Source organism: Ammospiza caudacuta, chromosome 7 (genome assembly GCF_027887145.1).
Source record: "Ammospiza caudacuta isolate bAmmCau1 chromosome 7, bAmmCau1.pri, whole genome shotgun sequence".
Taxonomy (NCBI): domain Eukaryota; kingdom Metazoa; phylum Chordata; class Aves; order Passeriformes; family Passerellidae; genus Ammospiza; species Ammospiza caudacuta.
Window position 1 is genome coordinate 27,602,644 of NC_080599.1, and position 26,496 is coordinate 27,629,139.

Consider the following 26,496-nt stretch of genomic DNA (forward strand, 5'->3'; position numbering starts at 1 on the left):
ATCACAGATTACATCAATACATTTAACAAAGTAAATTCATCACTACTGCAGAAAACAATACATCTCAGTCAGGTGTCTAAACATTTCTTCATAGCACTTCCCACTCCTCCCACGTTCCTGACTGTTCACTCACAGTTCCTTTCAGTGTCATGGAGCTGAAGGCTGTAGATTTGAGAACCCCAAAGCCTTTGGAGACCACATTCAGTGCTTTTAGAAAAGCCTGACTTCAGCTGCTGAGTAAGTTTCAGCCTGAACTATAAAAGTTCTGTCTGTGTAAGTGTGTGTGAATGGTTCTATGGGTACCTGTGGCTGTGGATGAAGAAGTGGTAGCTAGAACACAGCAGCCAAAAAGAGGCAATGTACATGGTGATGTGCCACCTCAGAGTCAGAAGCTCACAACTGTCACTCCAGCCTTGTAGCCATGAGTGATTTTTATGTGTGGCTGCAAGTGTGAAGGAGTAAGTGAATGTACTGTGTGAACAGTTACCTGCTGGAAGTAAACATATTAATTCCATCAATAACAGTGAATGAAAGGTGTTTGAATAAATATTGGTTGTGATGGCAGTTCTTTGGCATTGATAGTTTCTAGGTACACCACCTACAGGTATAAATCCACCTTACCTTATGGTATGTCACATCCACAGCTGGCTGGGCCTCAGCCAGGTGTGCTGATGTGTTAATGCAGCACAGTGTGAGAGCTCTGGCTCACTGCTGATCTATGGGCACCGCATGGATCCTGAGAATGAGGCTCTTCAGCCATGTGTAACTGCAACACGGGCACCAAGCTGGAGAAAACACTTGCAGAAGTAGGTTTTGGCAACATCTTACTCTAAAATAGTGCATTAACAGTGGGAGTAAGAGAGGGATTGATTAGACAGGGTTGGTTAGCACAGAGAAGACGAAAAAGCAAACAAAAAATAAAAGAAAAAAAAACCCAAAACAACAAACCCCAACTGAGCAGAGGGAAGCTATTGGCACATTGTCATTTATCCTGCAAAAGCTAAATTTCATTATTAAGATGGTTTTCCAATACTTCAGTTAAAAGTCTATCAAAAACACACTAATTTTCATGGTCACTTCCTGAGTTTCCAAAATGCAAAAAACTCAAAGTAATTTTGAGCTTTAAGTTTGAAAGTGAAAAACTTGGTTTTCAGTTATAGAAAGGGGAAAAAAATCTCATAACAATACACAGAGCTACAAATCTTAATGTTTTCTGAGCAATGCTTCTCATTAAATGCAAGAACAAAAGCTAACATGATTAATCATGTGAGCAGGTGGAATATCACTAACACTTGAATGTAATTTTGCAATGAACACTTGACACAATACCACAATCTTGACAAGCAGATATTGAAAGGAATTGACATTAATAGGCATAGATTAGTTCATGAGCACTCAGTCAATGGACGTGTGCTGTTAGTTGAGGGAAGTTAATGTGTCTTGGCAGAAGAAAGAAATTTTACATAAGTGAAGAAATTTTCTGGCTTGTTTCTCTTGTGAGCTACAGAAAAAGCCTCTTACTAATATTTAATATTTTGACACTACAATATTATGAGTGAGAAAGCAATACTCTCGGTGACAAAGGAAGGTCTCAAAATCAACTGAAGAAAATAAACAAGAAATTTACATTTGAAGTTGTAAAAATCAGTGATCAGGTACATGATGTAGTTTTACTCTTTACATTTCCCATGCTTAGATACACAACACAAAAGAACCAGTTACATTTTAAAACCTTCAGGCAAATACAAAATAACACTTTTACACAAATAGAAATATATCAGGCTTCTCTTCATTTTTAAAGCATAAAAATCTGAACAACTGAATATAAATTCTTAACCCTTGAGCAAAATTTGCAAGGGCCTTTACAGTAAGAAAGCAATTAAGCATCACACTTCACGTGAGAGAGAAATTATTAGCCACAAAAAAAAGTGCTGTGTGTTTTTGGTGGCAGGACTGCACTGCTAGACATTTTCTGGGAAAGTACTACAGTGTACTAGTCTTTAGGAAATACAAATGTGGGTTACTGGAGCAGCATAATTACCTTCCCCATTTCCTCTGCATCATATCACTGAATAACAGCATCAATTATAACTAAAATTTTCAAAAGAAAATGACAAATAATTCTACTGCAGTCTTTTCATATAAGAGTTCCAAGAGCCTGACTTGTCCTCAAAGACTGAAAGTCTCAAGATGTTGAACATTTTCCTCCTGAAGGAGAGATTACAGCCATGAATATCCACCTTGGAAGCTGCACTGGTTTTGGCTTAGGTAAGGTTAGTTTTTTTCAAGATAGCTTGTATAGGACAATTGTTTGGATTTGTGCTGAACACAATGATGATAAAATAGAGGGTTTTTTTGTTGTTTTTTTTTTTAATTGCTGAGCAGAAGTTACAAAAGCCAAGGCCTTTTCTGCTTCTTGTACTGCCATACTGAGGAAGAAGCTGGAGGTGCTTGGGAAGTGGGGAGGACGGACCATGTGACATCGTGTTCAGTATACAGAGGGGAAGAAGGAGGAATGTGGGAACATTTGGAATGATGGCATTTGCTTTCCCAAGTAACCAATACATGTGATGGTGCCCTGCTTTCCTGGGGATGGCTGAACACCTGTCTGGTCAAGGGAAGTAGTGAATTGATTTCTTGTTTTGTTTGGCATGCATGCATAATTTTTTGGTTTTCCTATTAAACTATCTTTATCTCAGCCCCTGATTTTTTCCCGTTTTTACTCTTCCAATTCTCTCCCAAATCCCACTAGGAGGCAGTGAGCATGCAGCTGTGTAGGGCTGAGTTACCACCTCAGGTTAAACCACAACAGCTCCTTTTGATGCCCAAAAGAGCTCAGAAGGTTCAAGATAAGAGCTTTGATTGGAATGTGTTAGATGGAATTTATAGCTGTTGTTGCTCTTTGGCTGCTCCTGTGCTTGCCCTGGGCTTGATGCCTTACAGTACATCAGTGCAGTGCTCATCTGTGGCTGCTTTTTGCTTTCCCTCTGTGGTGCTGCTGATCCCCTCACTCTGCTGTGCTTGAGGACATTTTGAGGACAGCCATGGTGCTGCACAGGGACTGGCACATGGCCAGGGCATCGCTGCTGTTTCTGTGCTGCTGCACTGGACGTGCTGGAAATCCAGAGTGAACACAAGTCAGAGACTGGGAACTGTGGGTGAACCCATGTGGAAGCAGAGATCCACAGGCATGGAGGAGCCCACACTGGCACAGGTGGGCCTGATGGAGGGAAAGCCAGGGCAGGCCAATGATGCCACAGGCTCCTAGCAGGGACTGTGGACACATGGAAAAAGGAGCCCATGGTGGAACAGGTTTGTTGGCAAGACTTGTAACTCTGAGGGGACCCAAACTGGAGCAGGCTGCTCCTGAAGGACTGCAGCCCATGGAAGGGACCCACACTGGAGCAGTTCATGAGGAACTGCAGTCTGTGGGAAGGACCCACAACCCCATGCTGAAGTAGGGGAGATGCTCCAGGCATGGGAGCAGAGATTCCCCTGCAGCCCATGGCAAAGACCATGGGAAGCAGTGAATGAATTCCTTGTTTTGCTTTGCTTGTGTGTGTGGCTTCTGCTTCCCCTATTAAACTGTTTATATTTCAAGCCAGGAATTTTCTCACTTTTGCCCTTCTGATTCTCCCCCACTGATGGGGGAGCAAGGAAGTGGCTTTGTGGTGCTTCCAGCTGGGCATAAACCACAACAGATGCATTGATGTATAGGAAAAAAACCTTAGCTTTTACCTTCTGAATTTCTCAACACTGTTGGCTTGTTTAGCAATGACTACAAGCTCAAGGAAATTGGGAAGCTCTCTACAACCTGGGATCATTTATATGTAGGAACAGATATGCTTCTATTACAATATGAATAGTAGAGAAAATTATTTCAGTAATCAAAAGATAACTCACCAGCAACAAACCCAACATAAACTTACTTCAGATTACTTTGAACAGCATCATTTATACTTTAAGTGCAGTTTCTTCAATGAACTAAAAACCACTTTAAAAAACGTTCATCAAATAAGGCTGTAAAGTAGTTTGACTAACTTGTATTTTCCTCTACATAAATAAATACAAAGTTTTTGCTCTGCTTAAAAAAGGCATAAAAGACACTTTCAAGTTGCAGTAGCATTACTAGATTATAATGCAGCTGAGGTGAAGCAAAAATTCAAAAAAATAAAATTATTTTTTATAAAATTAGGTAGTAATAGACTTCAATTAAAACAAAAGGAATAATATTTTGAAGTTTGACAGCCTCTTTAGGAATGTTTTTTCTCTTTGGTGAAATATAGGGTACTTAGACAAACATGGCATTTTACTGTCCCACCACTCACTCACTAATAATATTAGCAATAAATTGTAGCTTTTTTTGATATGTTGCAATAGGAAGGAGTTCTCTTTAATTTCTTGATAATAACATTTTATACCCATTCTATCCTACCAGCTGAAAGCTCTGGAGTCTGTGTGCATTCTGGAATCCCATCCTGTTTCCAAGCAAATTCAACCTGACCTGTTTCAACCTGTCCTCCTCGAGTCTCAGCAGTTTCATTACAAATAATTTGAGATTGCAGTGATGGCTGTCTTTGCTCAAGTTCAAAATTCATAATAAGGGAATCAACCAGGGAGTCCAATTCATCCAGGTTCGTAAAAGGCACGTGCATTTTCTGGATAGGGTTGTTCGCAGAAGACAAGGCAAATAAACTGAAATAGTTGTTAAAATATCCAGCAATGACAGAAATATTTTCTGCAAAGCTCCTGAGAGGGCTGGTGTTTCTGTATAAACCTATAAGAAATAGAAACAAAAAGAATCAACTGCAGCATTTTGCAGGTACCAAAGAGCCCTCTCCCTTTGCAAGTCTCCTGTAGCCTGTAGGTTACAGGTGGTAACTCAGCCAATACCTTGGAACATGGAAGACACAATTTGACAGACTTCAGTCAGGCACTGCTCCAATTCCAAATACTTCACTGCAATCTTAGTGCTCTTCCTTATTTCTCGGTATAGAGACTCTTCTTCTGGCAGCTGAGATTCTGTTTCCTTCTGTATTAATAAAGAGCAATTTCAATAGAATCAAATACAACACAGTGTATTAACTACTAAACATGCCTATTATGGTTTCAGTCACATAGATCAAGCCAATGCTGAAACACAAAATCAAATCAGTGTCATGTCATATAAGACAGCACTGAAAAGAATGCACAACTGCACATGGTTGACAGGGTTAGGAAAAGAAGAAAAGAGCAAATGACATGAAAATCCAGGAATTGCTTAGCTCTGAGAGGCTAAATCATCTATACTGGCTTTTAATTCAAAATACCAGTAACTATGGAAATAAACTATGGCAGTAGTTATAAAATTACACCAGCAAAGTTGATCTTTCAACTTAAAAAAAACCACAACAGGTAGTTAGCCTGTTCAAGATCAGCACAAAAAGGAAGATACAAGTACCTCCAGAAATCCTTTATCTTAAGTAAAATTAAAATAAGTGAGTTTTGAGTGGAAATGCAGCAGCAAGGAAAGTTAGTTTTCCAGTCACAGGAATGCTGCTGTGACAGGAGGTGTTAGCATGCAATCAGAAATATACAGTATGCATGCATGTGTATATATATATATATATATATATATATACAGTCCTCTTCTTAGATAAATGCATCCTTAAAATTTAAATACCAGACTCAAAGCACACATTTTGGGAAAGATTTCTCTTACCTTTCTGCAGTAAGACATGTTATTCTCAAGGAATCTGGCTAATGCCACCACGTTATCCTTTATTCGATTTTGAATCTACAAAGAAACTTTTCATTATATTGTATACTTCATTCAAGTCAAGGTACATTAAAAGAAAAAGACCAAACACTGACATACTAAAGAGAGAAATACCCAAAGAAATAGAATTTTCTGCAACTTAACATGCAATTCTTCAAATAAAACATTACCTGGTAGAAAACATTAATTACATCTGCAGGGTTTTAAACCCCTTCCTAGGGGAAGATCAAATGAACATATTTAAATATTCACTACAGAAAGGTTGTCCTGTAACTTTGTATCTCTGTCATTCTAAGTGGCAGGGGTAGCTCTGGCATTTTCTTTCCATCCTTACAGTAGCTGCTCCAGAGACAGGCATGTACAGCAGATACTTCAGAATTAGCTGCAAGTGAACAGCATTATTTGGAAAGCAGAGTGCTCAGTTCCATTTGCTGGATACCCAAAGCATTTGGGAGTTAAGCAAAAGACATTGAAATAAAGTATATTGGATTGTTTCACTACTATCTGTAGGATTAAGAATGACAACAGTGTAAACCTGAGTAGGCAGAAAATTTTGCTGTCCTTGAGAGGAACAATTTATCACTCAGAAGATTTCACTCTTTCTCAAGTATTTTCTTGGAATTCAGCCAGGCTCTCTGTCAAAAGGGCTTACCCACTATGAAAGTGGTGTGCTCCAAGGGGTACCCAAACTTCCCTACTGGAATTTTCAAACAGCTGCAGAAATATTTTTACCTATGGTGCTTACTCTTTATACTTTATTCTCTACTTTGTGTAACTCCCTACAGCATCATCCTCATGACTTAAAATACAAGCACAAGAAACAAAACATGATCAAGTGCCTCCAAGATATAGTAGCAGTTTTTAATCTTCATTTCATCTCACCTCACTTTGTGGACATTGTTTCACAAGTTCTTTCTGTACTATTCTTGCTTTCTCCTGTACAGCATCAATGAGACACTCCAGTCCTGAGCCTACTCCATCATAAATGGCAAGTACAAATTCCTTTTAAAACAAAGGTTCCAAATGCAATGGTTAAAGAAACTAATGTGGTCTTGAATTAAAACAATTTTTCTACAGTAGACTAGAAATAAGTTTGTTTTGAGCAAATTATTCAGTGCAAGTCTATTCAGACACATCTTCCTTGGACCACAGGAGCTCAGGTCAGATTTTTGTATATTCAGTGTGGTACTTGGATACAGATTACTAAAATATAAGTAGTGAAACAGATAGACTTGTATCACCTCAGTGTATCATCTCAGTGCAGGTACATTCCTAAAAGCACCATACTCTTATTTCTCTTCATAGGTTTAACTTAAACAGATTCCAAGGATGTGTTTTTTAAGGAAAAAAAATCAAGAGTATTAATACATGCATTTTCACCCTAAATATGAAGTATTAGATAAACTCTAAATATAGTTAATTTGGTTGATGAAGTTGCTATATGGGACAATTTGCTCCAGAGTTCAGTTACCAATAGTAAGTGTGACCTCAACACTAGAATTACTATTCATAATCAGTATTTCTAAGAAACATTTCTTCACCTGTAAACTAGAGGCAGGAATGTTGTTCTCTTCAGGAAATGAAATATCAGTTGTTGTGACTACTGCCAAGTGTCCTATGTACTTCATTGTTTGTTTCACTGTTTGGTTCACTTTGCTCCATGCTTCTGTTACCATCGAGGATATATCTGAATAACACCCCTGGGAAACAAAGGCACATTTTCACTGATGCCAGAAAGCATCTCTGGTCAAAGAATACACACCTTCTGTACAGCAAGAGTTCCTAGCACACAGTACTCAGGCACTTGCAGCTTTACACCTGCCTATTTCCAATGACTTATTTGGAACAGCTAAAAAATCATGCCTTGCAACCACAGAGAAACCATACCATTATACTACATAGTTTAAAAGGAATAGATTCATAAGGCGGTAGTGTGCACAAAAATAATATTCACTGGCCACTGGTTTATGAGGTTATAAACAGCAGCACTTCATAGCCTAAGTTTGCTGTTATTGCATGTTTCATTTTACCATTTTATCAGTAAGAACCAAAGCTTTTGTCAGGGCCTGGGCACAGGAAATCTGCATTACTCTACACTAGCACATGGAACTACAAGCTTAGCCAGAAAAAAATGCAGCCTTGGCTATTTATCTTCCTTAGGTGCATTTTTTTGTAATTGCACACACTGGACATGTAAGTGCTTTTAGTAAGTCTATAATAAATACTACATTAATGCAGAGAAGTTTTCTATACACAGATGAATTCTTTAATATGCTTTACCTGCAACAGCAACTGTAAATAACCTCCCAAGTTCTTTATTTCCTGTTTCATTTCTTCATCAACTTTTCTAGATCCAGGACACTTTTGGACATTATTAAGCCAGAGTTTACTTATAACCACAATCTGGTCAAAAGCAGAGACAATTCTGATGCTGTAGGACTGAGCAGCACGATCAAAAGAGAAAACTACAAGAGAAAGAAATGAAAATTGAATTCCTGCAAATGAACAGAGGAACATTAATTCTTGTGACTGACAAACACATAAATGCTTGTGCATCTGAAAGACAAGTCATTAGAAATGTTTAAACCACTATGAAAATGAGACTTACAGTTTTCCTGACATTCTTCATCTTGCTGTTCATAGGCTTTGGAAATGGCAGATGCTCCAGAAAAAATTATTAACAAATTAGTAAGGAGACTATCTGCTATGCTTTTTCCTCCTTCATGATTCTGTTCCAGCAAATCTAAAGCTGAACTTAGAGATTCCTTGCAAATTCCAGGAAGAAACAATTCAGAAATGCTTGAGCACATGCTGGACTTGTTCAATGAACCTGTACAAGTTAAAAGCAAAAAATAAATGCATGAAACTCTTCATAGGAGTTTGCAGTCCATGTGTCTTTTTAATGACTTTTCTAAAGACATTGACTTACTCAAGGCAGTCATTCAGAAAAAAAAATGTGTAAAATGTTCTAACAGCTTATAAGTTCTGTTAGTACAAAGAGAAATTCCATAGTGAAATTCCTTAGCATGAATACATTTGTTTCAACAATCAAAGCTACAGAGAAATAAAAAAATAAAATCCAACCAACCTAAAATAACTGAATGCATTCAAATATTTGGAAGACTAAAGCATCTTATACTTCAGGAAAACAAAGGTTGTAAAACCTGGCCAAAAGCTTGGGGAAACCTTAGCAATTGAATTAATAACAACTCAAGCAAATGAAGTCTCTATATTACTGTTTCAGGATTCAGCCTCTTTCTCCAATTAACCCACACAGTTAAGCAAAGTAATGTTTTAGATAAATTTCTTAAATTAGGCCTATAAAGTGCTGGTCAGGAAGGTTTTGCCCTAAGAAAGGATTATGAAAAATACAGAGACCCCTACTGTGAACAGCTTGACATTACATATTTGAAGGTATCATAAACAGGACATTTTTTATTTTGCTTTCCAACCCATAATTTTCAAAACAACCATCAGGAGCATCCACGATTTATGCATGTGGTAGGTTCAAATTCTGAGTATGAAATGAAATGTGTTCTGCTATTTAGAAAGTACCTGATACATAGGAAGTCTGTTTATTTTGAATAGATTGCAATTTTATCTCAGACAAACATCCAGAAATTCTCTTGTTCTTCATGAAGCTTCTACTTCTAGGAAAGGATGACAAAAGAACATGAAAAACCTTGAAAAGAAAAGCATTTCTCCTCATCAAGCATTTCCATGATGAGCTACAGATTGCACAAATGTGTGAGTCAGTTATAAATACTGTTATAAGGCTAAAACGTCAAATGCAAGGTCCCAGACCATATGCAATTTACTCCTTAAAAACACTGCTTTGACAGTATACAAGTGGGAAGGAAACATTAAAAACTACACATTTCACTCTGCACTGATGCTTTGGAAAGCTCTACATGCAACTTTTGCTCCTTTTATTTGTCCATGGAGGAAATCCAAGAGAATGAGTGAATACAAGAGAAGACTCACCAGATGAAAGTAAGACAGAGGAACAGAAGTATATTTAGATATACACAATATATCTATACAAGATATATTTAGATAGCTACACAATTTTTTGCTTTGTTTTAAGCATAGCAGAGTAGCTACAAATTACTTTTACCTTCTTCTGGAAAGCGAGGAAATGGAGCTGTCTGAAAGGTCAGGTTCCCACTCATCAGCAGGATCATAAAACACATCAACAACAGCTTTATTTCTATCATTACTCTGAAAAAATAAAGGAAACACAGGAGTTAAACAGAAAAAGCGACAAAGTAGTCAACATATGGATAAATAGAACATAACATATGGATAAAAAGAACATAAATAGAACATAAATAGAACAAAGCAGTCCTTGCTTTACTGCTTCTTACTCTACTCAAAATGACCCAAATTAAGTAATTTGTTTTTATTGTATTCTTTTTGTTTAATAGACAAATGCATCTGCATGTTTTTAGTGAGAAGTAGTCATGTATCTTGCTGTTTAAAATATACAACCCAAAAAATCACCAAGATTTTCCTCCTGTATGCATTATCAAAACCTTATCTTTGACAAAATATTACTGATTACTAGTGGTTCTTCTTCAATTGTTACTGACCTCATAGAGTTCTTTCATTGCTGCTAGTTTGCATTCAAATTTCTCTAGGCTCCAAAAAGTTGTTATTCCCAGTTTGATGTTACGAACCTGCACCTGAATAGAAGACATTGTTCCTGTTTTGTCATCTATTTTGTCATGCCTAAGAATTGGAGAAAGTTAAAAAAAAAAAGAAGACAAAAATCAAGACAAAAATTAATATTACAAAAATAAATAAGATACCGGTAGGTAGGATTATACAGAAACTAAAAACGTGACCCACACACAAAAATTTCTTCAGACATCATGCATCTCAGTTACTGTGCTTTAGGACCACTTTAATAAGTGAACCAAAGTAAGGTGGACATGGGCATCAAAAGATTCACCTCCAAAGCACACTAAATTCAAAGTCAATTGTCTATAGCATACCTTTAAAGTTTTGATCAAATTGGACATTCCCATTTCAAAATACCAAGGCTCAGCTACACACCTAACTAACAATAGTTTGGAAAAGAAATTTATCATGTTCAATTGCACAAGACTGTTAAAAGAAACACCAACAGCTCACTGCACATCCTGAATCCATCCCCAAATATATACATAAATATTACACAACTATTACATATACACATTATAATTAAGTAACTCAGATACTGACCTGCAGAAAACGGTGTTTTTCCCTAGTGCAGTGCTAATGGCATTAGCCTCTTTAATCATCACAGACAGCTTCAGAGACTTCCAGTTCAGTGGAACTAATAAAGAATATAGAGCATACTGATTTTCTGAACCAAACAATGTGATGCAACAACTTTGGGGTTTAAAAACTAAAAGGCAGAAAAGAAACCACAATCCAAAAGCAAAAAAGTCATTTTCTTGGAACAACAATAGTTCCAAGAATTCTCAACACACTGGGAAAACATTACCCTTCCAGGCAAGATAACTCTTTTAAATGGTTGGGTAAAGGGTATTTCAGAAATAGAGGCATAAGACTAGACACTATATTATTATTATTATTAATCCAAGATAAGAAACTGAAGAAAATTAATTCTGTTACTCAGTTTCCCCAATGAATTAATGCCTGACCAGTGGAGACAGACAGGAAACAACTTTTAAGTAACTGGAATAAATACAGACTACAGGTATGTTCCCCTAACCACCCTGAGTGGGATTAAACAGAGCTTTTAAAGCAGTCCATACATACAGCTGATGAATAGAAAGGATTGCAGCAACCAGAAGGCTGTTCTTGGTCAGGATCACTGGAGAAGTATCAGTGGAACAGAAAAGGTTCCTGTATCAATACCCATCACCCATGCCCACTGAGAAAAGAGAAGCCAGCATTGCCTTTGTAGCACCATGCATTACATACCCATCACTGATTTATTCCCACTGCCATGGTTCTTCTGAAGGGCATGAATTTCCTCAGCAATCTTCTGCTTCTCAGCTTCCAGAGCTTCCACTATCTTTGCATGATGAATAGTGTGGTCTTCTAGAGCCTGGGGGAAAATGGGCAGTAGTAAAAAAAAAAAAATCTCAACTCTTAATACTGTTTGTTGAAGCTAAATTTTCTGTTCCTGGCATTTTAAAGACTCACAAAATGAATTTTATACTGGACATCTGCTATGCTAATATAAAATAATTCATTTTCAAACTGACAGTTCTCTGGGTTTGCTTACACATTGCCATGCTCAAAAAAAACCCTGGAATTAAAGAGGAACAGCTTTTTTAAAAGGTTGTACTTGTTGCAGCAGTCAGATATATATAAAAACCAGCCAAGACTCAGACATTACTTACATTAATGCCTGGAGTAATAACTTTTGGCAAAGGCAACAGTTGCTAAATTTTGGTGCAGGAACAAAACCATCCACATTATTTAAGAAATGAGGTCAGCATTAGCTAATCCCCAACATTAATACATTAGCATACTCAGGTTGCAAACAAAACATCAGTTCTTCTGCATAAAATAATTTCCTTTACAATAATTGATTTTCAAAAAAATAATTTTAAAAAGTGCCCCAACCAAACCAGAGTTTATTGCCTTAAAAGGTTTTTTTTTCAATCACCTGCTTGGTAGCTAAGGTCTCCATTTCTAAACGCTTCTTATTGAAGTGGAGTTCTAGCTCAAGGCTTTTCTTTGCCTTCTCCAGCTCCTGTATTTTGGTTGTGGCTTTTTGGTTATTCAGTTCTTGGATTTGCTTCTTACGAGATTCTTCTCTCTAATATCAAAAAGGAAAAGTAAAAGGAGGAATACTCCTACAGAATTTCTGACCCATCCTTCAGGCAGATATTCCATACATTTTAAATGTTCAGCCTCTGACCTACACAGCCCAAGGTCAGCAATGGTTTTATCCCAGTTCACAAGCATCACTTTAGGTCTTCTATAGACTATGTAAGATATGAGATACATCATTATTTTTTTACCACAATATACCAAATTTTATGTCAACTTATGCATGTTGCAACTGCACTGAAAAAAAACAATTACAAAGCAGCGTGCAAGCTTGGAAAGACAAAATAAAACTGTATTAATCAACCCAATATAGTGAATTAAAAGCCTCATACAATAAAGGTAGATTCTGTAGGTATTTTTCTTTGCTTACAAGTTACAATTCCTGGAGTAACTCTGAAGAGGATAACAACTTTACAACTTCTTCTGTTACTAAGGCTGACTTTTTTTCAAGAATGAGGTTTTGCATTCTCTAACATGCTGCTAAAATATGCAAAAGAGAACCAAAGCCACACAAAGCAAGGCCAAGCAAGCACTGAAAAAACAGATACCACATGCTACAGTTTCTGGTTTACATGATTGATATATTTCATGTAATGATGCAATGACAACTTACCACCTCTGCTTCCAGGGATTTTATTTTGTTCTCATACGCTTCTTTTTGTGAGGTCAGTTCTTGCTGAACCATCTCTTTTGCTATCTGGACGCTTTGCATCATTTCTTCCTTGGCTTTGAGTCGTGCCTCTTCAATTTCTGATTCAAGCCTACAAGTGTCATACATTTAGATTGCTGCTGTTTGTCTCTTATAAGATGCATACGGATTATAATCTTTTTTTTCTCTCATAAGGGTTTAATTTTTTTTTAACAAAAAACTTACATACTTTACATGGTTTCAAATTCATGGACAAAATGTAGACACTTCCAAAGTAAATATGAAAGACATTCAAGACATTCCAGAATTTCAAATCCACTCAATTTCCACATTTATTTTATTACATCATTTTCACAAATTTAAAGACTGTGACGGAAATTCACTAAATCACATTCAGACACAAAATTAAATTTTAAATCAATGAGTCCTCTGGTTTAATAACACCCCATAATGAAGTAAGTACAAATAACATTTCACTGTCTCTCAAATTCTCCATCATAGAAGACCTAAGGCTATTACTTTGGGTTCTTCTCATTTTCCTAAGGCATTTACTTATCAGATTTTCCATCTCTTTAAAACATCAAAAGTCATTTTCAGACTCATCACATGCTTGGAGAGAAACATAATTAAAGAGATAAACAGTACTCTGAGGACCCCTGGAGCTCAGGGTTTCTCTAATAGTGGTCTAGATTGTTGGTATCTGGGTTAGCTTGTGGTGATTGAACCTTAGAGGTGTACATCATTCCAGGCAAGTCTGTGACTTCCATTACAAATGGAGTTGCTACTTCCCCCCTTGTGAAATAATCTTCAGTTACTTCTAAAACTAATTGCACAGTTGAATTAACAACTGAATTTATTTTCAGAACAAGAAGAATCAATACTTACTGTGTTCGCTGTGCAATCAGTAGCTCATTCTTTGCAAATTCAAAATCTTTTGGACCATCATGCAAAGACAAAGTCCCACAAGAAGGTGTTTTAACTTTCTGAACCTCTGCTGGATGATTAAACCTGAAATAATGGTCTCCCCCAAGAATCACTCGATCACCCTATTGGGAGAAAAAAAATTCTGCTGAAACTTTCAGATTTATAAGCAAATTTTCAGTTCTTAAAACATGCAGGTGAAGCTAGAAATCAAAGAGAAAAGACAAATATTTATGGTTACAAAGCATTCTCAGAAAACCTGCAGTCTGAACATGGGATATTAACAAAGCAAAGAAACCCACACATGCACAAATTACTATTACCAGATCAATTACTTACATGATGCAGAATTGTTGGGTCCAAAATGCATTTCCCATTTACATATGTCTTGGCTTCTCTAAGTGGAATAATACTTACTTTGCCAACAGTATTTTTAATAACACTGAAAACAAGAAACATTTGCAGTATTAGTAGCTCATGATAATTGCAAGTGATGCTTCTTAATAGACTAAAATTCAAGCTTTAGATGCTATTGTTTTCCTAGGTGTGTATTGTCTTCATACTACTTAGGTACAACACAACTACTGAATGACAACCTATATTTTGGTAGAGAACCTATATTTATATCTAGGAATCCACTGCTAGAAACTTACTGCAATACCCTGCCATCTGAGAATTTCTTTGATAATGTGACTTGCATGTTTTTAGTAACTGATTAGTTACATTTCTTACAGCATTTTTTGGGGGACCAGTTGCAGGGAATGCACTTTGAGCAATATTTCTCCAGAACAGCCAAGCTGCTGTTTTTTATTAAATTAAAACTGTCAAGGCATTTCACTTTTCCACTGAACTTAATGTAACATTTATCTATCACACAGCATCATTTGATCAGGTCTGATTCTATAGAAATGCTGCAGAAGAAACCTTTGCTACATGAATGCAATAAACAAAGAAGCTAAACTACATCAGTTCACAGATTTCTAGAGGGAACAGAGGGTAGCTGCCTTAATCCTTGAGCAGTACAAAACATATCCCTACATAGTACTGTCTTGGCTAGAAGACTATATTTTGTTACTGCCAGAAGGAAGAGTGACTCCAAAAGAAAGGGAAGGGTAAGAAGAAATTTAAAATATGAAAACAACACTACAAACCAATGGTCATCAGCAATCAGCACTCCAGAAAGCTGGATGTCATGTTTTGAATTTGGTGTACACCTTCCAACTGTAGTTTCTCCTTCTTTGATCATATATAACAGCACCTCAGAAAGCTGAGGATCTTCATTGAGATTGACAAGGTTTGGTAAATGATTGTCCATTTTGAATGCAATTCCAGCTTTCTAGATAAAAAAGAGCTCTGCATTAAAAAACAATTTACTTTATGCATTCATAAAGCAACGAATATCTACATTAAATTTTTCAAACAAGTCACAGCAATCTGTTGCAAGGTGAGTATTAGGGAAACCAAATCTTATGCTGTTCTCATTCTTCCGCAAGGTTGCTGAGGTTATATTTTCTGCTTTATGTCCTATAGAAAAAAAAGTACCTGTAATTCTTTTATGTCTTCCAATTTCCTTTTTTCTGCTTGTTCAAGTTTTTCTTTCCAGGCCCTTAATATATGGAAAAAATAACATATTAAGAGAAAATTACAGCATACAAATTTTACCATTTTCATTTTAAATTAAGACATTAATGAGTGCCTGACCTTTGCATTTCTGCCATGTTTCTCTCCTGTTGGTGTAATTCTACCCTCAGAGATGTTATTTCCTGCAAATAACGCCGGTATTTTTCACGATCAGTGTTCAGAGCACTTTTCTGAGCTGCCCTCAGTTTTTCAATTTCAGCTTTTAATTCTACATGAGACAAACCAGACATACAGTACATGTAAAAAATAAAGGCAAAATACACTTCAGTACAACAGTACAAAATAAATCCTGTTATTTATTTTAAAAGAAAACATCTTTCTCTATTTCTGGTTCTCAAGTGTAGCCTAAGATCTCACTTGCATTTTGGAAAATAAAAAAGCTCACAAAGAACAATAATATTAAAAGGAAGACATCCAAAGCTGTATTAGTCTAGTTGACAAGAGATCAGTCAACACAACAGAATATTAGCAGTAACAACTCTTATAAGAAATAAGCTAAACACACATGCAAATGACAACCCTGAAAGACTGCTGAAAGGTCAGGCTCACCTCTGATTAGTTTGATATTGACATCTTCATTTACTTTAGCAATGTTGATAATTGAACAAGCCTGTTTGGCATAGCGAAGGGTGCTGAGCGTCTCCTCCGTGCTGCTGGCAGCTGGGCTCACTGTGGCTATCATGGTTGTTTGGGAATTGCCACCAAGACTCTCCTTTAGCAGCCTTCATTGGACAGGACAATACCAGTCAATCCCTGGCCCTCACACTGACAGAAAATTCAAAACTTCCCAATCGGAACAGATTAAATACAAAATACCCAGGGTTTTGCTACTTATTTGGAGGGACTGTTAGCTGCTTAAAACACAAACCAAGCTTCTGTTTGGTCTTTATCTGATGCAACAGGCAAATTCTGCCCTCCACAGGTCATAAGAGAAAGAGGGAGAGAAAGGATGGGAAGAGATGCATCATGAATAGATGAGAAAACCACAACCTGAGAGAGCCTTAATCGCTATAGAATGTACGTACCAGGTAAGGACAGATTCCCGGTAAGGAATGAAAGTTTTCTTTCCATTTTCAGACTGTTTGGACAGGGCAGAAATAACCCTTCCAAGGGTCAATAGTGATTTATTGATACTCACACCTTCCTACACAAAGCAAAAATACAAATATTTATGATACAGTTGCAGTTTCATGTGTGATGTTAACAACTATATTGTTGATTAATTATGTTTGTTCAACATATGCTACAGCTGTACCACGTTAAATGTCCCCAGTTATTAAAAAACAATAAGATGGAAGAGCATCTTCATTTTGAAAGAACAAAGACCCTGCCCTTAAAAACAAGTAGTGTTAAGAGTCATCAAACTTACAAAGGCAGCTTGAAATAAAGTCTCTTACTAGAAAAATCTAAGAAGGGGCAAGCATCAACTCCATGTGATATTGGTTTCATGATTTCCAAAGTCATATAAATAGTTCCCCCTCCCTCCTTCTGCAGGATCATTAGACCTACATAACATGAGGAGAGGTGTTCTAAGCAAGATCTGCCACATTGCACAGTTCAAGAGCTTCTTCAGGCCACCCACTCTCACTGGCAAAATGTGATGTAATACTGGCAAGCATAAGGGCTATATGCATCCTTTTATAGCTACAGTTCCTGCTCAGAAGTCCTGCTGAGCATGCTTTGGAGTTTAAGCATGTTCTTCCAAATCAAGCCTTTTCCACAGATTTTCACTCTTGATTTACCTTCAGCCTTTCTCCAGTGGTCTGAGCCTTTGTACAGCATTCACTGCCAGCTAGATCAATGAGATTTATGTAACTGGTGAGCCTGCGATCACACTGTTCTTCATTCACAAATTCTACCTGGAAAGAAAGGGAGAAGCTGGCATTCAAACCAAAATAAAAACCCTGAGGAGGAGCAGAAATCAGACAAGCTGTTCAAATTAAATACATAAAAATTCATGCTGCCATTTAATTTTTGACAGGATACTCTTGTGTATATCCCTTGAAGGAGATTAAGCTCAGATTTATAACCATAGTATCAGTTAGCTGGGGCTGAATAACTGCACAAGCATAAACTGCAAACCCAACAGATTACCAAACCAGGGGTTTGGCTCTGAAGTGTGCATGATAATTGCAGTCAATCCAATTGCAGTTATGCAATAAACATGCAAATCAGTAAGCTGTTACTGACTTAGACCAATGAAGATGAGTTAACGAGTCAGTGGAAAAACTCAGGAACAGCTGAGATAGAGAAAAATCAATAATAGTGGTGAGACTGGCAAGGGCGTGAAGAAAGGAGAAAATTCAGGAAACTGGGACAAAATATTAAACCAATCAAGACCAGAATGCCCCAGCCAACAAGTCATTTGTCAATGGAGAAAACTGACAGTCTGTAAACTCCTGAGGAGCTCTACCTATTCCATTTCTGTCTTCAGGCTCATGTCACTAAATCAGGTTTTGTCTTTTAAGCATGTGTAAATCAGATGAGCAGTTGTAGTCCCTATATCCTGGAGACACTTGGGGAAGAAGCATCCTGAAGCAAGAAAACATTTATTTAGTGAAGTGTGTTGAAACTGAGCAGAAATTGCATCTCCTACCAGTGCCCCAGTTTGTTGCCTGCAGGAACTCAGCACAGCCACATACCTCACACAGACCAACCTTCTTAGAAGCTAAGATGTGTTGGCAGCAGTGTGAAATTCAATCTAGCCTCAATTAGGATTCCTGTTACATCTCAAAACTCACACTGAGAAGCTTGGAACTACTCCTAGATCTGTCAGCCTAGACATATTTATACTGCTGCTATAAATATACTTAGCACAAAAGCATCAGAATCTACTCAAAGCATGTAAAATAAAACAAGTTCTGTGCTGTAGAAAGCCACGTTAAAATGTCCTGTGCTTTAACTCAAAGATCTTCAAGTATATTCTCACAATTTTGTAGGCTGTACACACAAAAGAACTTTCTACTACCAGATTTGAACAGATACACAAAACCCCCAGAATACCTTGGTTTGTGTCATGACAAGGGTGAAGACAGAATGAGATCTAGAGCTCTTGTCATTCATTACTGTAGCAGCTGTTGCTCTCTGCTTATTACCTAGTTCAAGCCAACTCTGTAAAAGAGAAAAATCAGGACATGAAACCAAACCCTACTTTGGATGGTTAACTGAAGATTAAAATTTTGCAAATACATTTATTAAGACAAATTATGACTATAAGAGAAGACTTAAAAGCTAAATTTTAGAAATAACAATGTGAACAGTGATACTTGACTGTACAAATCTATTCAGCTCCATTATACAGGACTAGTTTACATCACTTTTTCACAAAATCAGCTGAAATATCATAGACTACTGGACAGTCTGTTAAACATTTTCTTTCCATCCATGGAATTTATTTTTCAGCAGTAAGCAGAAAAGGAGAAGGCAAAAATATTTGTATTCCATTTTAGTAACCAAAAAACTCTTACCTGAATATCAGAGTAAGAACGGACAACGTTCCTAGAGCGGGGGGAAAAATTTAAAAGTTTGGGTTCAGTTTTCTTTCTATAGGTTTCCCTGCCTGAGTTCTGAACCATTTTCCCAGTTACAAACAAAATACAAATACATAATGAAAGCTGCAGTTGTCTTGGGACTTCTACAATTTTAGATTTCACTAAGGCAATTAAGAAAATATATCAAGCTATTCATGGGTATGCATTTCTCTAATACTACATAACACTAGGATCTTGCTTAATTTACTGGTGAGTACACAAGCTTTCATAGAGCCCTCAAGATATCCTTTTTCAGGATTACACCATACATCTGTTAAAATAAGTACAGATAACAATCAGTTAACAAATAAGTTCAGACTTACACTGTCAGGCCTTCCACATATGGTCCTAACACTGGATGTTCTCTTACACGAAGCTGATGAGAATAATTTCAAAATAAAAATTATTAGGAGTGCATTAGTTCGATCTAGTACTCAGGAATATCTTAATAAAAGATTCTACAACATAAATCTATTATGATTCTAAGTAGCTAACCCCAAAATTACCAACAAAACTCAGAGTGAAAGCACTTCTGCTTTAGACAAGACAGTAGTCTTCATTTCTTTATAAGAAGTCCATCTAAGCTTAGGCTAAAGGACTTACTTCAACAGCAAGGTGGATGTTGCATATCAACTTTTGCATACCATCTGTTTCATCTATTATAAACTAATATTTAATTTACACACAAGTGGCCAGGATAGTGCTCAATGTCAAAGCACAGAAAGTACTTTTTTTTGATAAATCAGACATAATAATTCCTTCCTTACATACACTACTTAAGACAAATTTCTTTAATTTACAGTTCTACATATTTTAATACACAACCACTAAACACTAGCTAAACTGGTTAAACTAGTGATACTTAACTAGTTAATCAGTCCAGTCTTGTTTCTTTCCCCCTCCTTCAGCTCCTTAAGAGACAACCAGGTTAAAAAAAAACCTCCATCTAAATTACAAGATTATAACTCAAGTTATATTGTACAGAAGATTGTTATTATAAGCTGGAGATTTAGATATATCCTAGGAGGCTTTTTATAAAGGCTTATAAGATCATCTTCATTTTGTATATAAGGGGAGATTTTAACTTTTTTGATGGATTCTACTGAATCATTTTGTTTGTATTTCAGCATTGCTCAGCATTTGTCCAGTGACAAGCTTTTTGCTTTAAGTCATCTGGTGATATTTTGATATTTTTGTTTTTTTACTTGAATCCCATAGTTCACAACTAATGTACGTAGATTAAAGACAATGATCACTTGTCATTAGTGCATTTTTGTTTCAGAATAATTGTCACTCCTTAAAGGTTATGCAGATAACTTGATTCTGTGAGCAACTTACTTGTTGTTTCTTCTGTCCATTTTCAGCTTTAAAGACAAGCAAATCATGAATTTTCTCATTGTATACTTCAAAGAAGCTCATTTCAAGATGATACAAAACCTAATAAAATTAAAGATAGTCAGTCATTACAGACACAAACAACCACTCAAAAAATGAAAGTGAGGGTAGTTATTTTTGTTTCAGCTAGAATACTGAGCTGGAATACTAGAAGTGGAATACTATTACAGTGCATTTTGCTTTGATACATGATGTTTAACAATAAATTCATATTTTTGAGCTCTATTTTACAGCCTTCACTGAAAGTATGGAGCCCACTGGGATTTTGTTTTTGCCTTTCCTTACATATATCTTAAAATGTAAGACATGCAATACAGAGGAAAGAATCCTTGTCTAGTGACAACAAAAATATCATGCCCATATTTCTTCCTCACATTACTGCCATTAAGGAAGCAAAACAATGTTGATTTTAACTGTTTAGGGAACACCATGAATCAGAGCTATCAACACAAATAAGATTTGAATCAGCAGAAGAATATGAACACTAATAAAGGGATCAGCACTAAATATCACTTTCCCCACAGTCCAATGGCACAAGCATATCACCTGTTCCTTGTCCATTTGTGCTATTTGATTGAAAAGATCTTCACAAAGTCTTGGAATTATTCCTCGGTCTTCATCAAATCCCATCATCCTGCAGTCACAAAAATCCTGCTGGTTTAGTTTTGTGACTCTCCATAGACAGTTTTAACATTAACTGTACAGCTCTACAGTTGCCATGCCACTCACATCTAAGTTATACAACAACAAGCAACAGAAATTAACCTGATCTAAATTGGTGCTTGTCTAAGTCTGGAGTGGAACAAGGTGATATCCAGAGGTATTTTCTATTTCATCCATTGAGAAATAGTTTGAAAACCCAAGTAAAACTAAGACTCTACAGCAGCTGAAGAGTCTAAACCTACAGATGTCCAGTATCTCACCATGCCTCCATTTCATATTCTCTGCACACTTCCAGTGCAACTTAAGCCTGTCTCCAGCTCTGGTGCAGTTTGCTGCTGTTGAGTTTTGCCACAGCAGCACACCAGTGCACTGCACTAATCCCCTGCAGTCTGGAGACACACAGTGCTGCACAGCACAAATCTGTTGGGTAAACTCGACCAGAGGACCCCAATACTAATTTCAGTCTTGTTCAAAACACAAAGGTAAGTTATTGTTTAAGTAAAAGAAAAAAATCCAAATACAACACAACAAACCTACAAACAGGATAACAGCTGCAACCCTGAGTTTATCTTTCTTTTAGACCAAGGTAAAAACAGCAGTATAAGTAAAAACTGAGTTCATCGACTTAAAATCGAAGTTCACCCACTTGAGAGGGAACTTACTTCTGTCTAAGTTCTATATTTATTGTAAATTGAACAAAAACATTTCTGGTCCTCAACTACCTTTATAAAAAATCGATAGCACCTGATAGGAATTATAAAACTCAAACTAATTTTAATAGATGCATGTTTGGAAACCAAACAGCTCACTAGGCATTCTATTTCAAAAATATAAATAAGGTATACACAATTGGCTATAAACCCTAAAAATGTTACTTATCTGGGATTATTTTGTGCAAAGATTTGATTTCAAATAAGCAGCGCCACAAACATCTGGATTTATTTAAAGTTCTGAAGCATAAGGACCCTAATTATAATGATCTCTTAAATGTCTTTTCCAAAAAACTTGCTATACTTTACTATGCCACTTCATGCACAAAATAACAAACACTGGTGAAAAACACCACTGGGAGAGTCTGACAAGCTCTCTGCATTAATAAAGGGGTTTTTTTCCCTAAAATCTCAGAAAAGTTTTTATTTTCTCCATTAAAAATAGAAAGAAGTCAGGGTCACATACACAAAAATATTCTAAAGTTAACTTTTGTTTAATTGCTATAAATACTGATATAATTATTTTTAAAATACACAATAACATTTTGACACAATTCATTCACTCTGAATTCTATTCCATTCCATCTCTTTCATGACTTAACACTGCATAACAATTGGCAGAATTTTAACAATTATTATTAGCAACTTACGTGTATGATTTTCCAGAGCCAGTCTGCCCATAAGCAAAAAGACAAGCATTGTATCCCTCAAAAGCTCTTTCAAGGAGTGGCAGTGCCAGAGTTTCATAAATCATAGCTTGGCTTGCAAAATTAGGATGACTCTTATCAAAAGACCAGAAGGAGAAGTCATAACTGAAACTGTAAACTTGGTTTGTGGATGGATTTTGTACAATTGTCTCTGAACCACTCATGGAGACCACAGGGAATGAGTCTTCAGTTTTCTCTCTGAATGGAAAAAGTGGGAAAATAAAAAAAAAATATATAAGCTGTATGCTTTAAGTTAGTGATTTCACTGTCTAATGGAAAATTAAAAAATCAATGATCATTGCTAAAAACATCCATCAAATAAACATACAGAGTATTAAGGTTCAAAACACTTTTGTTAATGAATATGTAAAAAACAGACCCAAACACCAATAAAATCAATTCAGTTTCTCAATAAAATCTTAGTGTTACATGAAGTATCAGGTAATTACCAGGTGTGTATTATATCCTTCTTGGATCAATGATGAAATAACTCAACAAGAACAAAGTAGAACTCAACACACAGCACCAGAAATAAGCCCAGCACACAAACCTGTTACTGAAGGGCCGCACCCGCACAGCTACAATCACTTTGCTGTTTTTCACCTTGAAAACATCTGCCCCGGCACTGCTGCTCTCAGCTAAACCTTCTGGGTTCCCTTTTGTTTCTGAACTGGTGCTCACAGGAAGAGAGCTGGAGACATTGGGGAATTTCTTGGCTAAAACTTGCAGATGAGGTTTTTGTTCATTTGAGGCCGGCTTGAGAGATGGTTGGTCTTGAGAAGTGCTGCTCTTTGGTGTAAGTGCAAATCTTTCTGTTAAAACCTTTGCTGGTGTCCTTGGTCTTTCCAAGCTGCTGTGTTTTATCAAGTGCTGTACCTTTTGCTTTCCAGCCAGCTTATTTATATTGCCTTTTTCATTCAGCTGCTCTCCTGACAGACTATTAGCATATTTTGAGGTAATGAACCGTTCTGATTTAGGAGCTTCATCTTGAAACTTTATGTCAGCAGTGCTTGTCTTATCTTTTAAACACGTGTTGACAGCATTTTCACAGACACCACCAACTAAACCAAAGGCATCCTTGCTGTTCAGGTTGTGCTGCAACTTGGTACTTGACTGACCCTCAGTTAACTTTAGGTTTGGTTTAACACCATCTGTACCCTTAATATTTTGTGGAAGTGCAATCTTGTCATTTCCTTGTGCATCAAAGTCATCATTTCCTTTTCTAGGCACAATATTCTGATTAATTTTACTCCTCTCTGTGGAGCCAGTCCTCACACGCCTGCGCAGAGTCAGTCTTTTCTCTGTTTGGAGCTCCTCTGTACTCTGTGCTGTGTCACTACCAGACACTGATTTTTTGCTTGCTCCAGTTCTCCTCTGGAGTGTTAATCTGCCCTCCAGTTTAAAAGAAGTTGACACATCAGTCACTTTTGCACAAGCTGAAATCACATAGGTCCTATTTACTTCCTCAGTCTTCCTCTGAGGACATGAAGGCAGCCCATCCTTTTCTCCCAGTGCCTGTGACCTCAGCTGCTGCCCAGATGCTTTACTGCTGGCCAGGGTACTGTGTGAGGAAGGTTTCTGCAAGGTGGCTGTGCATCTTGGCCCAGCAGGGCTCCTGGCAGGAACTGTGTAAATAGGCATCTTCTCTTCCAGCTAATTAAAACCCAAATGTTGAAAAGTACAGCACTTTCCTAAAGGATTATTTCTAGTTGCTGCTTCATGAGGAATCTAGGGAGACAAAGCAAATAAATTTTTATGATGTTGATGTGCAGTGTAAGTGATGGTTTGCTGCATGGGGAGCTCCTTAGACACACTGCAGTACATGTTCCCAAACATTAAGAACAACTAGTATCCTGTTTTACCTCTGGTATTTAAAAAAAATAATTCTTTTATATCTGAATGACTGCTTCCAACAAAAGGCTATTTGACTTGATTTATTAACTTCTATGATTTGTTTCAGTAAGCAAACCAAGCATCAGAAAGAGCACCAGTTGGTAAAAAGAACAATCTAACTATTTAGCAAAAAGATGACCATGGATATTTCTTCCAAATGATCTACCATGATTTCCAAACTGAGGACATGCCAGATCATGTCTCCATTCACTCACATCTATTTACACTCTTTGTATTTCATAGCTAACAGACTCCAGCAGAACAACAAAATTAACATTGAATAGGAAGTCTGTAAACATGGAAGGAAGATGTTTACCAGGATTTTGATATGCAATATATAACCCAGTATCGGAACAGGAAATAAAGATGACTATTAGTAGTAACTTTGGACGTTATTTTAGTTCACTCTGGTACAAATAGCAAAACAAAAGATACCTGGCCTAGGGGATAAAAGAAAACTGTAAAGTATACTCCCCGTCCTTTCTACATGTAAATCTTTTCAAAGCTCTATATATATAATCTGTATAGGAAAGCATGTTCTCCCTGTTGCATCTGCATCATAGTTATTGGGTTGCATCAGGTTTGATATTAATACACACTGCAGACTTGTCAACTGCATTTAATGCATAGTTACAAGCCAACAAGAAGTCACCTGCCTTTGATCCATTAAAAGCTGCAGTGTCATTAACAACAGCAATAGATGGTCAGGAAAAAAAAAAGGCAAGCGAGATGAGAGCAAGTGATGTAGAAGAAATCATTTAGCCACTGCTCCAACAGAAGTTTCCTTTAATGTTACACTTTAAGTAGTAGCTTTCAGAGTACTGTCAGAATTTATGCAATTACATCCACTTACACATGTCATGACTGTACAGTTTTCATAGCTCACAACTTTTGAGGACAATGTCAACGTTTCAGAGCAGTGTATTTATTGCTCAGTCCAGTTTCAGACAGGAAAGTATGTTACGTGACTAGTAAAATACAAGCTTTGTGGTTCCCTCTAGCAGTCAGTAAATAGAGAAACACGGATGTAAGCTATGAATGGTGTGTTTTCTGGAAAGACCATCCTTTAACATAAATCTTGTAAGTTCTCCCCTCCTCTCGTCACAGCTGTGCCTTATGAATAATAACAAAGTCTTTCTGGAGAAAAGTGAAACTCCCCATTAAAGCCTACTTCGTTCTACAATAAGGAATGAGGTTCAGTTCTTGAGAACTGAACTCAGAATGAGAAATATGCTCATTCCCCTCTTTTAAAGAATTACAACCACTAACTAGATAGGAAACGCAAGCGCTCAAAGCTGGAGCAACCGGCAGCTCTGTTACCCCTCAGCAAAGCTCCCCTCCGTCCCTCCCTCCCTGGCCGAGCCCCGGCAGACGCCGCACGGCCACGGGCCCGCCCTCAGGGAGAGGGCGCGGAGGTGGCGGCAGCTGCACCTCCGGACGCGTCGCCGCCCCCCACGACCCACAGCCCCGCGGCTGCCCAGAGCACGGCCCGCGGAGGGGAAGCCCCGCCGGGACGCGGAAGGGTGGGTGGGTGGGTGGGTCGGTCCGTCCCTCACCTGAGCGCGCCCCTCCTCAACCGCCGCCCCGCAGCGCCCAACTCCGCTCGGGCCGCGGCGCCGCCCCCGCCCCGTTTGAACGTGCCGGGCGCGCTTGATTGGCTGCGCCAGGCTCCGCCCAGGCCCGGCCCCCGGCAGCGGCTGCGCCGCCAGAGGGCGCCCCGGCGGGCCGGGTTTGAGGGCCGGGGCGCGGAGCGGTGACCGAGCACAGCCCCGGCGGGCCGGGTGTGAGGGCCGGGGCGCGGAGCGGTGACCGAGCACAGCCCCGGCGGGCCGGG

General features: G+C 37.7%; 1 protein-coding gene across 1 annotated transcript; it reads right to left on the reverse strand.

The window, feature by feature from the left end:
* Window positions 1-3,331: 3,331 nt before the first annotated feature.
* On the reverse strand, window positions 3,332-26,254 carry KIF14 (kinesin family member 14). Its single transcript, XM_058808678.1, has 30 exons — window positions 26,219-26,254; window positions 23,320-24,497; window positions 22,713-22,967; window positions 21,236-21,323; window positions 20,633-20,731; window positions 19,618-19,670; window positions 19,232-19,262; window positions 18,768-18,875; window positions 17,507-17,623; window positions 16,790-16,908; window positions 16,314-16,486; window positions 15,825-15,972; window positions 15,666-15,729; window positions 15,275-15,459; window positions 14,463-14,565; window positions 14,088-14,248; window positions 13,167-13,314; window positions 12,387-12,539; window positions 11,693-11,819; window positions 10,985-11,078; window positions 10,351-10,489; window positions 9,876-9,979; window positions 9,314-9,408; window positions 8,367-8,588; window positions 8,039-8,223; window positions 7,300-7,458; window positions 6,641-6,760; window positions 5,702-5,776; window positions 4,894-5,032; window positions 3,332-4,777 (listed from the first exon to the last, which is right to left on the reverse strand). The coding sequence occupies exons 2-30, from the start codon at window positions 24,408-24,410 to the stop codon at window positions 4,416-4,418; spliced, it is 4,917 nt and encodes a 1,638-aa protein (XP_058664661.1). The 5' UTR covers window positions 24,411-24,497; window positions 26,219-26,254; the 3' UTR covers window positions 3,332-4,415.
* Between the last annotated feature and the right edge of the window lie 242 nt (window positions 26,255-26,496).

Excerpts from the sequence above, each read along its gene's own strand:
- KIF14 (XM_058808678.1), bottom strand. The coding sequence starts at position 24,410 with ATGCCTATTTACACAGTTCCTGCCAGGAGCCCTGCTGGGCCAAGATGC. Across the intron at positions 22,968-23,319 it reads GTGCGGCCCTTCAGTAACAG|AGAGAAAACTGAAGACTCAT; the intron begins GTTTGTGTGCTG and ends TTTTCCATTCAG. Across the intron at positions 7,459-8,038 it reads ATTTACAGTTGCTGTTGCAG|GGGTGTTATTCAGATATATC; the intron begins GTAAAGCATATT and ends TTTGTTTCCCAG.